The sequence below is a fragment of the Vulpes vulpes genome, chromosome 10 (genome assembly GCF_048418805.1).
Source record: "Vulpes vulpes isolate BD-2025 chromosome 10, VulVul3, whole genome shotgun sequence".
Lineage (NCBI taxonomy): Eukaryota > Metazoa > Chordata > Mammalia > Carnivora > Canidae > Vulpes > Vulpes vulpes.
Window position 1 is genome coordinate 29228872 of NC_132789.1, and position 14401 is coordinate 29243272.

The window sequence follows — 14401 nt, forward strand, 5'->3', positions numbered from 1 at the left end:
GAAGGAGTTCACGCTGGGCAGGCAAAAATAACAGGCATCCATTGTTTTCTAAGATTCTACAGATCTGTGAACTGTCACCACCCTAGAGAGACAACATGGAAGACATCCAGGTGGTCAGCTGCCCATCTAAGCAGGGTTTTGTGTTTAGACGATGATTTCATACAGTCTCACAGTGTTCCAGAACCTCGTTCTCAGCCTTGTGCTTCCAAATATTTGTTGCTGTCAGTGTAGCTAGATGGTTGTTCCCTCTGGGCCTGGCTCATGCTAACCTGACTCAGCAGAGATTGATGTATATCTAATTCCTATCTTAGAATAAATAGTAATTGCCAAAGGACCTGAACAGAGCTATCCTCTGGTTAGTGAACTTTCTCTGTTGAAAACCACAAGTGAAGCCAAACTCTAATCATAAGGTTACTTAGCACCCACGGAAGCAGGCAAGAGTAGTTCTCTGGAGAAAATTAGCGGTCAGGTGCATCATGCCCTGCTAGCTTGGTGGCTTTAAGATGTCCACAAATGCTGGAAGACTGAAGAGAGAACATGTTACAGGATGAGAGAGATAGGTGTGTGGTAAGAATGAAAGACAGGAGAGAACTGAAAATAGTCCAATCTGGCCAAAACATGGAAGGTAAGGAGGGCAGGTTAAGCAGAGCTGGGGTGAAGGGATGGTTTGGCAAAGGCCTCACTCTGAGTATAATGGGGAGCCACTGATTTGCTTTCAGAAGGAAAGAGATATGGTCAAATTTGTTATGGAAAGATTGACCTGGGTGTAAAGAGAAGCAACTGGAGATGGGCAACACTGAAAGCAGAAGGACTAAGGTTTCCGTGGTGCTGTAGGTGAGAGAGTCGATGCAGCAAGCTTTAAGTAGCAGAATGGCAATGGGGATGAAGTAGGTATGTCTAAAACAGTGCTTTTCAAAAGTGTGTGACTTGAAGTTAACTAGACTTATGGTAATCGTCTCACAATATTTATACATATTGAATTATTACGTTGTACGCCTGAAACTAATGTAATGTTGTATGTCAGTTATACCTCAATAAAAAATAAATAGTGCTTTTCAAAGTAAAATATGTACACAAACCACTTGGGGATCTTGTTAAAATGCAGATCCTGATTCAGTAGGTCTGGGGTAGGGCCTGAGATGCTACATTCCTAACAAACACCCACATAGTGCTGATGCTGCTGGTCTGGACATCACATTTTGAGTAGCAAGGATTTCAGAAATATTATTTTATTATTATGATTTTATTTTTAGAGATTTTATTTTATTTTTTAAAAATATGTTATTTATTCATTCGTTAAAGACATAGAAAGAGAGAGGCAGAGACATAGGCAGAGGGAGAAGCAGGCTCCATGGAGGAAGCCCCATGTGGGACTCGATCCTGCTACTTTGGGATCACACCCTGAGCCAACGGCAGACGCCCAACCACTGAGCCATGCAGGTGTCCCTAGAGATTTTATTTTTAAGTAACCTCTATACCCAATGTGGGGCCTGAACTTACAACTCTGAGATCGAGAGTCCCATGCTCCACCAACTGAACTGGCCTCAGAATTTTCAGAAATATTCAGTTTATAGGAGTTTGTGATTGGTTAGATGAGGGAAGAGTTGGCAAGGAGGTGTTAAAGATCATATTCAAATTTCCAGCTCGAGTATCTGGGTGGTGATGCTACCCAGACACAAGATGAGGAACAGGTTTGGGTGGGGTAGATAATAATAAAAGATAACATTTATTGAGTACTTGCTATGTGCCAGGCTCTTCATATATGTTGTCTTACTCATTCTGCACAAAAAACTTATGAGATAGGTACTATTGTGATCTTCATTTTTTTTTCTTAAAGATTTTATTTATTTATTCATGAGAGACACACAGCGAGAGAGGCAGAGACACAGGCAGAGGGAGAAGCAGGCTCCATGCAGGGAGCCTGAGGTGGGACTCCATCCCAGGTCGCCAGAATCACAACCTGGGCCAAAGGTGGCGCTAAACCACTGAGCCCCCTGGGCAGCCCCTGTGATCTTCATTTTAAGAGTAAGGAAACTGAAAAAAAAAAAAAGAGTAAGGAAACTGAAGTCAAGGTCATACAGGTAGCAAGTGAAACAGCCAAGCTTGAAACCCTCTGGCACTTTGAGTGCAGGACTCCTGCAGCTAACCAAAGGCAGACTGGATATGTGGAGTTGAAGCATCTGTGGAGAGGTCATGTAAAGCTGGTCAAGGTCGACAAGCTGGACTGGAGGTCAGGAATGGGATTCTGAGCAACGGCTGAAGACCTGAGGGGAATTCGGGACTGGAGAGAATGAAATCATCCAAAGAAGTTACAACCTACCACCTAAGAGTGCTGTCAGTCTTGTTCCATTTTTTCTTTTCTTTTTTTTTTTTTTTTTTTAAGATTTTATTTATGTATTCATTAGAGACACAGAGAGAAAGAGAGAGAGAGAGGCAGAAGGAGAAGCAGGCTCCATGCAGGGAGCCCGATGTAGGACTCGATCCCCGGACTCCAGGATCACGCCCTGGGCTGAAGGCGGGAGCTGAACTGCTGAGCCACCCAGGGATCTCCCATTTTCCTTTTGCATTTGATTATTACAAAGGAAGAATCTGAAAAGACCAAGTTATTTTTTTAATAAATATATTTTTCTTTTTAGATATTATGTTTGTTCTTTATCCCTGAAATCTAAGAAATTTTCCAGATTATATATTGAAGTTGGTGTCTGCTTATTTTTCTGGATCCCAGTGAATTTACTCAAATTTCTACCTGCACTTCAGATCTTTTCAGACCTAAAGACAATTTTATTATAATTTATTATTGCCTGAAATTGATTTGTTCTTCTTTTAAGGGATGCCTAAAGCTTGAATCTTCATGATGTTCTCCTGCTTGTTTTTTCTCAAAGAATTCCACCACTTTGAACATATCTTTTTAAGATTTTATTTATTTTTTATTTTATTTTTTTAAAATTAAAAAAAAATTTTTTTTTTAAGATTTTATTTATTTATTTGCGAGAGACACAGAGGCAGAGACATAGGCAGAGGGAGAAGCAGGCTTCCTGGAGGCAGCTGGATGTGCGACTCCATCCCAGGACCCTGGAATCATGACCTCAGCCACTCAGCACTGAGCCACCCAGGCATCCCCACTTTGAAAATTTTTTAAAAATATTTTATTTATTCACAAGAGACAGTCAGAGAGAGAGGCAGAGACATAGGCAGAAAGTGAAGCAGGATCCATGCAGGAAGTCTGATGTGGGACTTGATCCCAGGATTCTGGGATCATGCCCTGGGCCAAAGGCAGACACTCAACCGCTGAGCCACCCAGACGTTCTGCTGCTTTGAATATTTCTTATGTTTATCTTCTATATTACTGATTTGCTCTTCTGCATTGTCAAATCTGCTTTTTACTACATTAACTATTGAATTTTACTTTGGCTATTGTAGTTTTAATTTCACAGTACTCTCCATTTATCTTGGCCTGTTCTTCAAAAGATGATTTTCTTATAATCAAGAATTAAAATTAGGGATCCCTGGGAGGCTCAGCAGTTGAGCTTCTGCCTTCAGGCCAGGGCGTGATCCTGAAATCCAGGGATTGAATCCTGCATCGGGCTCCCTGCTGTGGAGCCTGCTTCTCTCTTGCCTGTGTCTCTGCCTCTCTCTCTCTCTCTGTGTCTCTCATGAATAAATAAATAAGATCTTAAAGAATAAAAATTAGGTGTCCTCTAAAACTGGATTCTGCTTGGTGGACTAAATATATTTCAAAGGAGAATTTTTTGCCTCTAGAACTTTTTTTTTTAAGATTTTATTTATTTATTTATTCATGAGAGACACAGAGAATGAGAGAGAGAGGCACTGACACAGGCAGAGGGAGAAGCGGGCTCCATGCAGGGAGCCTGATGTGGGACTTGATTCTGGGTCGCCAGGATCACATACAGGGCTAAAGGCGGCGCTAAACCACTAAGCCACTGGGGCTGCCCTTGCCTCTAGAACTTTGTCTTATTTCCCATGCCATGTATTTTTTTTTCCTAGCAGGTTTTTTTTTTTTTAATTTTTAAAGATTGTATTTATTTATTCATGAGAGACCCAATGAGAGAGAGGCAGAAACATAGGCAGAGGAAGGAGAAGCAGGCTCTGTGCGGAGAGCCCGATGCGGGACTCGATCTCCCGTCTCCAGGATCACACCCTGAGCCAAAGGCAGCGGCTCCACCACTGAACCACCCAGGCGTCCTGCTAGCAGGTTTTTAAATATATGCTTATTCACCTCTGAGATTGACTAACTGAACTTTGCTGACGTCTAGAAGTCCAGAGTTGAGGGCTTTCAAGATCACAGTCTTGGAGAACTGGGATGCAGGATCTTGCATCCTTATTTCCCCTCCAAAGATGGCCTGGGAAATGCTCAGAAGCAGTGGCTGTTACCACTCCTGTCTGATTTGTCTTAGCTATTCCTGGTATTCACCTGCTTTAGGATTCTGATTTTAATTTTTCAATCTCTGGCGTTTGTGAGTACTTCAGGGCCTCACTGTGTCTGTCTCATTTTCTCTAGATCTTAACGTTTTGGTTTTGGTGTTTCCATCTTTGCATTTGTTTTTTATGTCCTAAGATTGTCTACCTGTACCGACGTGGGTCTCAGTCTGTCTGACTCTGTCTTTCTCCACTAACCCCAACCCCTCAGTCAGCTTTGTATTTCTTCCTGGCACTTAAGATTTTATTCATTTATTCATGAGAGAGAGAAAGAGGAAGAGACACAGGCAGGAGAAGCAGGCTCCTTGCAGGGAGCCCGGTGCGGGACTCGATCCCAGGACCCCGGGGTCACGCCCTGGGCCAAGGGCAGACGCTCAACGACCGAGCCACCCCGGGGTCCCACAACTTGAGTATTCTTTACCTCTCTTCCTTCCTGTCTCATCTACCCACCGGGTTATCTCCTCACTCTAGAATGTGGATGCCCAGGAACAATGCAGGTGCTCACCAAACACTGGTTGAAGGAAGGTGTCTGATTAGCGGATCCTGAGCCTCTCGCTGGAGTCTCGACCTTTGTGTTTCACACTTTCTCAGTATGCAAATATCTTCCGTGGTCTCGGTCATGCCTTTCATTTTCTGGCCCCGTCTGGAGGCCTCAGTGTGTGCGTGGGCCACGGGGTCGCGCGGGCCCGCGGAGGTGTGCGGAGCGTCGGCATGCCGCACGCGCGGCCCCAGGTCGTGCCCCAGCCCAGTCAGCGCCCCGCTCCGGGGCTCGCCTCGCCCCGAAAGTTTCTCCGGCCCGCGGCCACCGTCCCCGTCCCGACGCCCTGCCCTCCTTCTGCGTCTCGGAGCCCCCTCCCGCGCCAACACCCCCGCGGGCGCACGTGACCAGGCAGGGCGGTGAGTCCGCCGCCGCCGCCGCCGCAGTGCCCCGCCCCGACCTGCCGCTTCCGCCGGCCCGCGCAGCCCCGCCCCCAGGCGGCGGGGAACCAATCCGCGCGCACGCTCCTTGGCCCCGCCCCGGCGCCCTCCTCGGCGCGCGCCCCTCCCGCCGCCCGCCGGCCCGCCCGTCAGTGAGGCAGGCAGGCAGTCGGTCCGAGTGGCCGTAGTCTCTCCCGCGGTCCTGAGCGCTGCCCTCCCTGCTCTTTTCCGGTCAGCGTCGGCAGCTGCACCCGCAGCGGCGCAGTCCCCCCGGGAGGCGCGGCGTGGGCGAGCGGCGGCCGCGGAGCGTCGAGTCTATCGCGGCGGCGGCGGCGGCGGCCCGGCAGCCAACATGGCGGCGGCGGCGGCGGCGGGCGCGGGCCCGGAGATGGTCCGCGGGCAGGTGTTCGACGTGGGGCCGCGCTACACCAACCTCTCCTACATCGGCGAGGGCGCCTACGGCATGGTGTGGTGAGTGTCGGCGCCTGTCCGCAGGCCGCGCCACGCCCGCCCACCCGCCGCCCGGGGACGCGGCGGACGCAGCCGCGGCCTCGTCTGCGTCCCGGCCTCCCGCGCCGCGGCGCCCCCAGCCAGTGGCTTCCGTGCGGAGTGGGCGCCGGGGGCCTCGGGCGGGGCCCGGGGGCCGCTGGAGGTTTGGGTGTTGCTCACTGCGCTTCGCGGGCCGGCCTCCGCTCGCCGAGGGGAGGGGCTCGGGGGGCGGAGGCCAGTGTCCGGGGACCCGGGGATCCGGGCGCGGCGCGGGTTTTAGAGCCGGGACCCCCGGGAGGGGAACGGAAGTGGTCCCCGGGCCCCCGCCCCCATGATGCTAGCATCGTGGCCTTTCTCTTGACATCCGACTGTAGAGCCAGGAATTCCATCGGATGCTCGTCGGTGGTGGTGTTGGCCGCGGTCTTGTGTGCAGAACCTGAAATAATCTCCCCTCCCCGGTATTCCGCGAACGGCTTTCATTAAATATTTTCGGTCGTGCTAACGGTGCCCCGCGCAGGCTGGCCGTAAAAAGCATCAGTGGTACCACTGTGGGTTGTGAAATATTTTAATCTTGAAGTTTTAAAATGGATTTTAATACCCACACTGTATGCGTTTCAAGAAGGATAAGCCTGCGCCGCTCTCTTGATTGATTTATTAGTCATTTGGAGTTGGGCTTAATTTCACTTTTTTCTTTACCCTAGTGAATTCTCTTGGCGTAAATGTATTCACACGTTTTAGCAGAATTGTTGTGGACTTGTCCTGTTAATGATGTTTTAGTGGTCAGTATATGTGTAGCTTTAATGGAATTCTTGCAGGACTACGTGCAGCCTCCCTTATCTTGATCATATCCCTCAGAAACGTTCTTGGTTCTTTTTATTAGAATTAGCTGTATTATTTTGTGCTGATGAAGACTTACGGAAGCGTGGGCTCCCTTACACCTCTTTCTTGTGTGTCTTGAGTTGAATGAAGGAAGCAAACATATTTAAGGAACACTTGGTGGCAGGTACTGTACTAGGTATATTATCTCATTTTATATGAACAGCTGCCTTCGAGGTGGTGATATCCCTCTTTCAGGGGAGAAAATATTTCGAGGTGGAGCAAATTCTTCAAGTCCTACGTCTAGAAGAGACAGACTTGAGATGGTAGACTGAGATCCTCTCTCATTTGCTGGAACTCTTTCCGTTATATTTTGTCTTTAAGTAGTGTTATTAGTAGCTTTAGAGTTTGGTATATTTTACTGTTGTAAGCAAATCTGCTTTAAAAATGTATTCAAATTTAAGTGATTGTGATTTTAGAAATGCCGTAAAGGGCCTGTTTTAACAAGTATTTTAGACTAATTAAATTTTAAAAAGATTAATTGAATCTTGACTATTTTCATTCTCTTGAGGAGCAAAATGCTTCACATATACAACTGTGAAAATTAACGTGAACTCAGGTTTAGGAGCCAAAAGAAGAATTAAACTAGGTCAGGTCTAAAAGAAATAAGGCCCTAGAAAGTACTGCCCACAGCATCACTTCTCTGTCATAACATCTGATTGCTATGGCACCTGCTGGTAAGTAGGCATGTGTCATGAGAGGTTCAGAATTGTCCGTCATGTCCCATGGCTCTTTTTGAAAATTTAGCATCTAACATATGGACTGAAAAAACTAGGTTTAGGATACTATTTTTTTTTTAAATTTTTTTAGGTTTAGGTTAATTGGAAGTTTTTTTTTTTTTTTTCCCCCCGATGAGATTGTTACTAGTTTGAAGATAAGTAAGATAGGGTAACTATTTCTATCATTGCTGTAGACATATTTGACCTTCCAAGTCTTTATCAGGGAAGATGCCAAGTACTTTTACAGTAATCTTCCTTTCCTAAAATCCAAATACAAGTACAACTGGAATTAAAATCCTTGGTCCAGATTATCGTTTTTAATCCTTATCTTAGTAAGAATGTAATTTATGTTGCACATCATTAGCGTTTAATAAGTGTTGATTAAGAATGCTGGGTTTATGGAGGGCTTCTTGAATGAAATGTTAATATTTATTTATTTTAAAAAATATTTTATTTATTCATTCATGAGAGACACAGACACAGAGGCAGAGACACAGGCAGAGGGAGAGGCAGGCTTCCCTGCAGGAGCCCGATGCGGGACTTGATCCTGGGACCCCGGGGTCACACCCTGAGCCATGGCAGGTGCCCAACCTCTGAACCACCCAGGCTTCCCGAAATGTTAATATTTAAATAGTGATATTTAAGAGTGGGTATAATTTTGATGGGTAATAGGCACAAATGAGTTTGAGCTGTGGAATCTGATCCTGGAAAAGTAGTTAAGTAGCAAACTGTAGAGGACTCTAAAAGCAAAAATGAGCGTTGTTGTATATTAGTGCAAGGAAGAAACATCAGTGATTTTGAAAAAAAAGAAGTCCTATGGTCAATTCTGAGATTTTTGAGGGGTAGATCAGCACTGGTGGAAATGATAGAGAAAAAACTGTGATGAGGGGAATCAATTAACCTATTGTAATTGTCTAGAGGTGAAGTGATATAATGGCATTGGAAAGTAACAGATGGAAGTGTTGAGAGACCTTGTTAAGATGGAATCGTGGGTGCTTAGGTGGTTCAGTCGGTTAAGTGTCCAGTTTTTGATTTCAGCTCATGCCTTGATCTCAGTGTCATGAGTTCAAGTTATGCATTGGGCTCTGCACACACACAGGCACACACAAAGAATTCGTGCAGTTCCTGGATGGCACAGTCAGTGGAACATGTGACTCTTTATCTCAGAGTTGTACGTTTGAGCCCCATGTTGGGCGTAGAGATTACTTAAAAATCAAATCTTTGGGCAGCCCGGGTGGCTCAGCAGTTAAGCACTGCCTTCAGCCCAGGGTGTGATCCTGGAGACTCAGGATGGAGTCCCACGTCAGGCTCCCTGCGTGGAGCCTGCTTCTCCCTCTGCCTGTGTCTCTGTCTCTCTCTTTCTCATGAATAAATAAATAAAATCTTAAAAATCAAATCTTAAAAAAATAATCCATATGGGTTCTTATCAGAAGAATGGTAGACTGAATTATGGCACATATGGGAAGAAGCAAAGGATGATGAGATCTTAAAGGACAAGAGTCTTAATGAGGTGGGATTTGGATTTAAGAGGGATTTCTGAGACAAGGATTTTTTAGTTTGGGTATGGTCATGTTTGTTAATTCCAAGGCTTCTAGTTTGGAAGTCTGGGAGGATGGTGTTGCTGTTATCAGAGAAGAAATACTGTAGACAAAGCAAGTTTATTAGGGATACATAGTGAGTTGAGACTTAGTAAGTTGTGATGACTATAGACTATTTAGGCAACATCTAGAAGGCATCTTGAAATATAGAAAAGGGAAATAGAATCGAGATGAAAATTAATGTAAGTGGTCTTTCATGGATGAGATTCTTATCTGAGATCTGAGGTGACTGATTAGGTGAAATTGCAAGCAGATGTGTATATTCATCTTTTTAGTAAATAGTTCACACATCCAGTAGATTTTCAAAGAGGTCCATTGTCCCAGAAAGATTAAGATCCACTGAGGTAGAATAGGAATACCACAGAGGTAACCCTGACAAATATTTCTTTTAAGTCTTATTTTTTTGAGAAAGGAGGAGAGAGCGCTCGCGCTCTCTGCCTGAGAGCATTCAATGGGGAGGGGCAGAGGGAGATGGAGTCTTAAGTAGACTCCTTGCTGAGCATGAGCCTGACTCAAGATTTGATCTCACGACCCCAAGATCATGACCTGAGCTGAAACCAAGTATTGGATGCTTAACCGACTGTGTTACTCAGGTGCCCCCTTGATAATATTTTTTAAGAGGTAGGCAGAGGAATGGGATCCTAAAGACTGGTCAGATGTATAAGAATTAGAAAAAAAATGAATGAGAGGAGAAACGGAAGTTGTTTACGCTTGATCATTTATTAATTAAGATAGGTAGGGCAGCTCTGGTGGCACAGCGGTTTAGGGCCGCCTGCAGCCCGGGGTGTGATCCTGGAGACCCGGGATTGAGTCCCACATTGGGTTCCCTGCATGGGGCCTGCTTCTCTCTCTGCCTCTCTCTCTGTCTCTATGAATAAATAAATAAAATCTTAAAAAAAAAAGATAGGTATCTATTTTGAATAGGTTGAGTTCTGAAACAGTTTTTGGAATGATTGAGAGGTCATGGGGTCATCTCCATAGAGATAGAGATAGAGAGATACCTTGAGGATGGATAAGATGGGGGGCGGGATGTAAGAACTGAGCCACAGGAATGTCTGATTTTAGGTGTCAACAGAGAGGGCAAGTTACAGAAGAGGACAGAGAAAGTGTGGCTAGAGAGACCAGACAATGAGGAGTGTGCATCATCAAAGGAACCAAAAAGACTGTAGTCATCAGGGATTGGTATTGAATACTATAGAGGACTAACAGTGCAACTTGAAGAGAGGCAAAATTTCAGTGTGATCACCTTCTCTATGGTACAATATCCTGTTTTATTGAGGCATGTTGATTATGGCAGACTAGTAGCACTACCATTTAGTTAACACTTTGCTTTATGTACATCAGTTAATCTTCAACCACATTGCAAACATGATTACTTTGTATGAAAGTGAGGAAACTTGGGACAGAGAGTTTAGTTAATTTGCCCAAAGACACATGACTAGGAAATGATAGTGCATCCCATTCTGTCCGGTTCCTAAATGATACTCAACCAAAGATGAAAGTTGAGAAAGTATATGCTTTCAAGAAATACATGTCTGCTTTTACTTGTATTAAATTTTAGCCTTGTAATTTTCTATTTTTTAAAGATTTTTTAAATTTATTTTAGAGAGAGAGAGAGAGAGTGCTTGAACACGAGTGGGAAGGGTCAGAGGGAGAGGGAGGGAGAATCCCAAGCTGACTCTGTGCTAAGCCTGGAGCCCCATGTGGGATTTAGCCTCAGGATCCTGTCATCATGACATGAGTTGAAACCAAGAGTCAGATGCTCAACTGTCTGCACCACCCAGGTGCTCTACTTTGTAGCCATTCATTCATTCATTCATTCATTCTGTTAAAAAGATTTTACTTATTTATTAGAGAGAGCGCAAGCACAGACAGAGTGAGGGGCAGAGGGAAAAACATACTGCCCGCTGAGCAAGGATTCTGATGCAGGCTTGATCCTCAGACTCTGGGATCATGACCTGAGCTGAAGACAGTTAACCAACTGAGCCACCTAGGTGGCCCATTTATTTACTTATTTATTTATGATTTTATTTATTTATTCATGAGAGATAGAGAGGGAGGCAGAGACATAGGCAGATAGGAGGGAGAAGCAGGCTCCATGCAGAGAGCCCAATATGGGACTCGATCCCGGGACTACAGGATCATGTCCTGAACCAAAGGCAGATCTTCAACTGCTGAGCCACCCAGGCGTTCCTATTTATTTATTTTTAAACATTTTATTAGAGAAAGAGCACAAGCTGGGGGGGGGGGGCGGGGGGCAGAGGGAGAGGGAGAAGCAGACTCCCTGCTGAGCAGAGAGCCTGACACAGGGGTCCAGAATCCTGGATCCTCGATCCCAGGATCCTGGGATCCTGACTTCAGCCAAGGGCAGACACTTAGCCAACAGTCACCCAGGTGTCTGAAATATATATGGATTTCTTTTTGTTTTTATTTTTAGTTTTTTCATTGTTAACATTGATTGGGGAATGTTATAGGCCTTCCATGTGCATATGGTGGAGGCAGATATGCTAAACAACCTACGGTGCATGGTACAGTCTGCACTGGAGAATCGTCCTGTCAAGATGCTTAGTAGTGCACCCCTCCATCCCACCCCTGAGAAACATTGGGGTGGGATGTTGAAGTCCTGTGCTCCTCTAAGGCTCATCTTCTCCATAAACTTACCCTTATTCCTGTTGGCTGTAGCACTCCCTCCCTTCCTGAAACTGTTGGGTATTCATACCAATTGTTTGAAAGACGAGACCAGCAGTGGTATATATCACCTGTAGAAGCTCAAGACCTACAAGTATATCTGAATTCAGATTCTTAGTTTTGCTTATTAACTGTAAACTTCTATTTTTATTTATTTTAAAAAATTTTAAAAAAGATTTTATATACTTATTCATGAGAGATACAGAGAGAGGCAGAAACCATAAGTAGAGGGAGAAGCAGGCTCAATGCACAAAGCCCGATGTGGGACTTGATCCTCGGACTCTGGGATCACGCCCTGAGCCAAAGGCAGATGCTCAACCACTGAGCCACCCAGGTGTCCCTATTTTTAAAGATTTTATTTATTTATCCATGAGAGACACAGAGAGATGCAAAGACACAGGCAGAAGGAGAAGTAGGCTTCCCACAACGAGCCCAATGCAGAACTCGATCCCAGAACCCCAGGATCATGACCTGAGCCAAAGGCAGAGCCGCAACCATTGAGCCACCCAGGTGCCCAACTGTTAACCTTTTTTTTTTTTTTTTTAGCTTTGTTTATTCACGAGAGAGAGAGAGAGAGAGAGAGAGAGAGGGGCAGAGACACAGGCAGAGGGAGAAGCAGGCTCCATGCAGGGACCCCGACGTGGGACTAGATCCTAGGCCTCCAGGATCACGCCCTGGGCTAAAGGCGGCACTAAACCACTGCGCCACCTGGGCTGTCCGAACGTTAACTTTTTAAGGGAGTCTCTGGTATGCTTTTGGGAGCTCAAAGATCTGAGTACACCGGTTTACGTGAGGTATTGAAAACAGTGTTTCTGAATAGTTTTGAGTACTTAATGAAATTACTTTTAATATTAATAACATACATTTCTATTAATGTGTGGGATTCTAGTGATTAGCTGTAAGTGATAAGCCATTTCCATGAATTTAATTTGTATGTTTTCACCTCTCAAGTATTTGTGAAAAGTTTTTTATGAAAAGCATCTGAGTTTTCTCAGGAACCGTATATAATTTATTCTATACCTTGCTCACGTTAAGGTATCTACTCATTAAAAAAGAGCTGATTCCCCAACAAACTTCCAGAGCTATTTCACCCTGAATACACTCCATTCCACTTCACCCACCCACCTAAATGAGGTGCTGTTTCTCTGTTTTTGTTTCTCTTTGACTACTTGGGGCTACCTCACATTGGAAAGCAGGCAGGATAGATAGTCTCCAAGGTCCTTTTCAGATTTGCAGTTTTAGGACACTTTCTGTGTTCTGAATCCATGGCCCGTAGGAGCTGGGAAGTAGGGTGTAGGGGTATGCCACAATCAATTAACTGACATTAGCTACAGGCCTACCTTATTTTAGGTACTGTGGTTTCAAGTTCATTTGCATTCTCATCTTTAAGTTGATTTTTTTTTTCCACTTTACAGATAAGGAGACCAGGTCTCATGTAATTTGTCCAAGGTTCACAGCCAGTAAATATACAACAGAACTGAGATTTATCTAGATCCCCAAACCTGTATTATTACTTGATTGGCTTTGCTCTGTATACCAAGCTACCTGGAAACATGCTTCCTGCAGCTTGAGTTCTTGAATGCATTGGCACTAAAATATAAAATGATAATTGTCATAGATGACTTGGGGCTATAGGAAGGTAGAAGAGGGAAAAGCTTGATACCTGGAAAGAATGAGAAAGGTAGGGTCAGACTTACTTTTAGGAGGGTAGCGCTGATTTTTTTTTTCATCCCTTCTACTTACCTCCAGCAGTTTCTTTATTTCCATTAGCTTAATATTAAGTGTGTACCTGACCTACGTGCTAGGCAGTAAGATCAAAGTGGCAAACAGAAAATATGGTTTTTACTCTGATGTTTACTGTCCCAACAGGAAAGTAATAACTTACTGAGTTTGATGAAGTGCATAGTGCTACAGGAGAGTATAAAAGATGGAGCTGGGTTGGTAGTCCAGGAAGATTTCTTAGAGGAAGTGGTGTTTAAGTTGGGACCTGAAGAATGATTTGGAGCTAGCAAATTGAAAGGTGCTGTAAGGTGCTGGAGTGTTTCATCCACTACCTTACAGAAAATGACTGAAGAAATTGATTTTATTAAAATTCAGGGATCTTTCTCGTGGTACTCCAGAGACAGCAAGTGCAGTTAAAACTTCAGGTATGGTTGTAACCTGGAACTAGAAAATAGACTAAATCACCTCCCTCCCTCTATATTGATGTTTACAAAAATCTTGCATCCTGCGTCTTTACGCAGCTAGGGATTTTTTCTTTTCTCTTTTACACATCCCATGCATTTGGCAGAAGAGCGTTTATTCTAGCTCCCTTAAGGTATGTGTCTTTAGTACATTGACAGCCAGAGGTTAAGAGCACTCTGAATCCAATTCCTGGGAGAGAGAATCTGATCCAGCTTGGGATAGTGTTCACCTCTGATCCAGTCAGTTGGTGGAGTCATTTGAAAAGGCTGGACTTCTTTAAGGTGTGAGGGATGAGGTGGGGGTAGTCAAAAGTCCTATTGACTGCTGACTTGCCAGGTTCAAGTTCTTAGTGCTGCTTCCTCTGCTCTTCTCTGGGCTGGAATTTTCCCCTGCTTTTTGGAGCCTGTGGGAAAGCAAGAGAGGAGACATGAAGATTGGGAGAAGTAGTTGAGGCAGAAGAAGGGCTTTGGGTTGCTTTTAGGATTCTTTTGT

General features: G+C 44.7%; 1 protein-coding gene across 2 annotated transcripts in view; it reads left to right on the top strand.

Moving 5' to 3' along the window:
• Positions 1–5483: 5483 nt before the first annotated feature.
• Positions 5484–14401, top strand: part of MAPK1 (mitogen-activated protein kinase 1) — a 120854-nt gene continuing 111936 nt past the window's right edge. The window contains exon 1 of one of the 2 annotated variants that reach the window (XM_072723414.1): positions 5484–5826. In XM_072723414.1, coding sequence (XP_072579515.1) covers positions 5708–5826 — 119 coding nt within the window. In that variant the 5' untranslated portion in view covers positions 5484–5707. Of the gene's footprint in view, positions 5827–6077; positions 6303–14401 lie in introns of those variants that run through there. The other variant, XM_072723413.1, reaches the window with a different exon arrangement.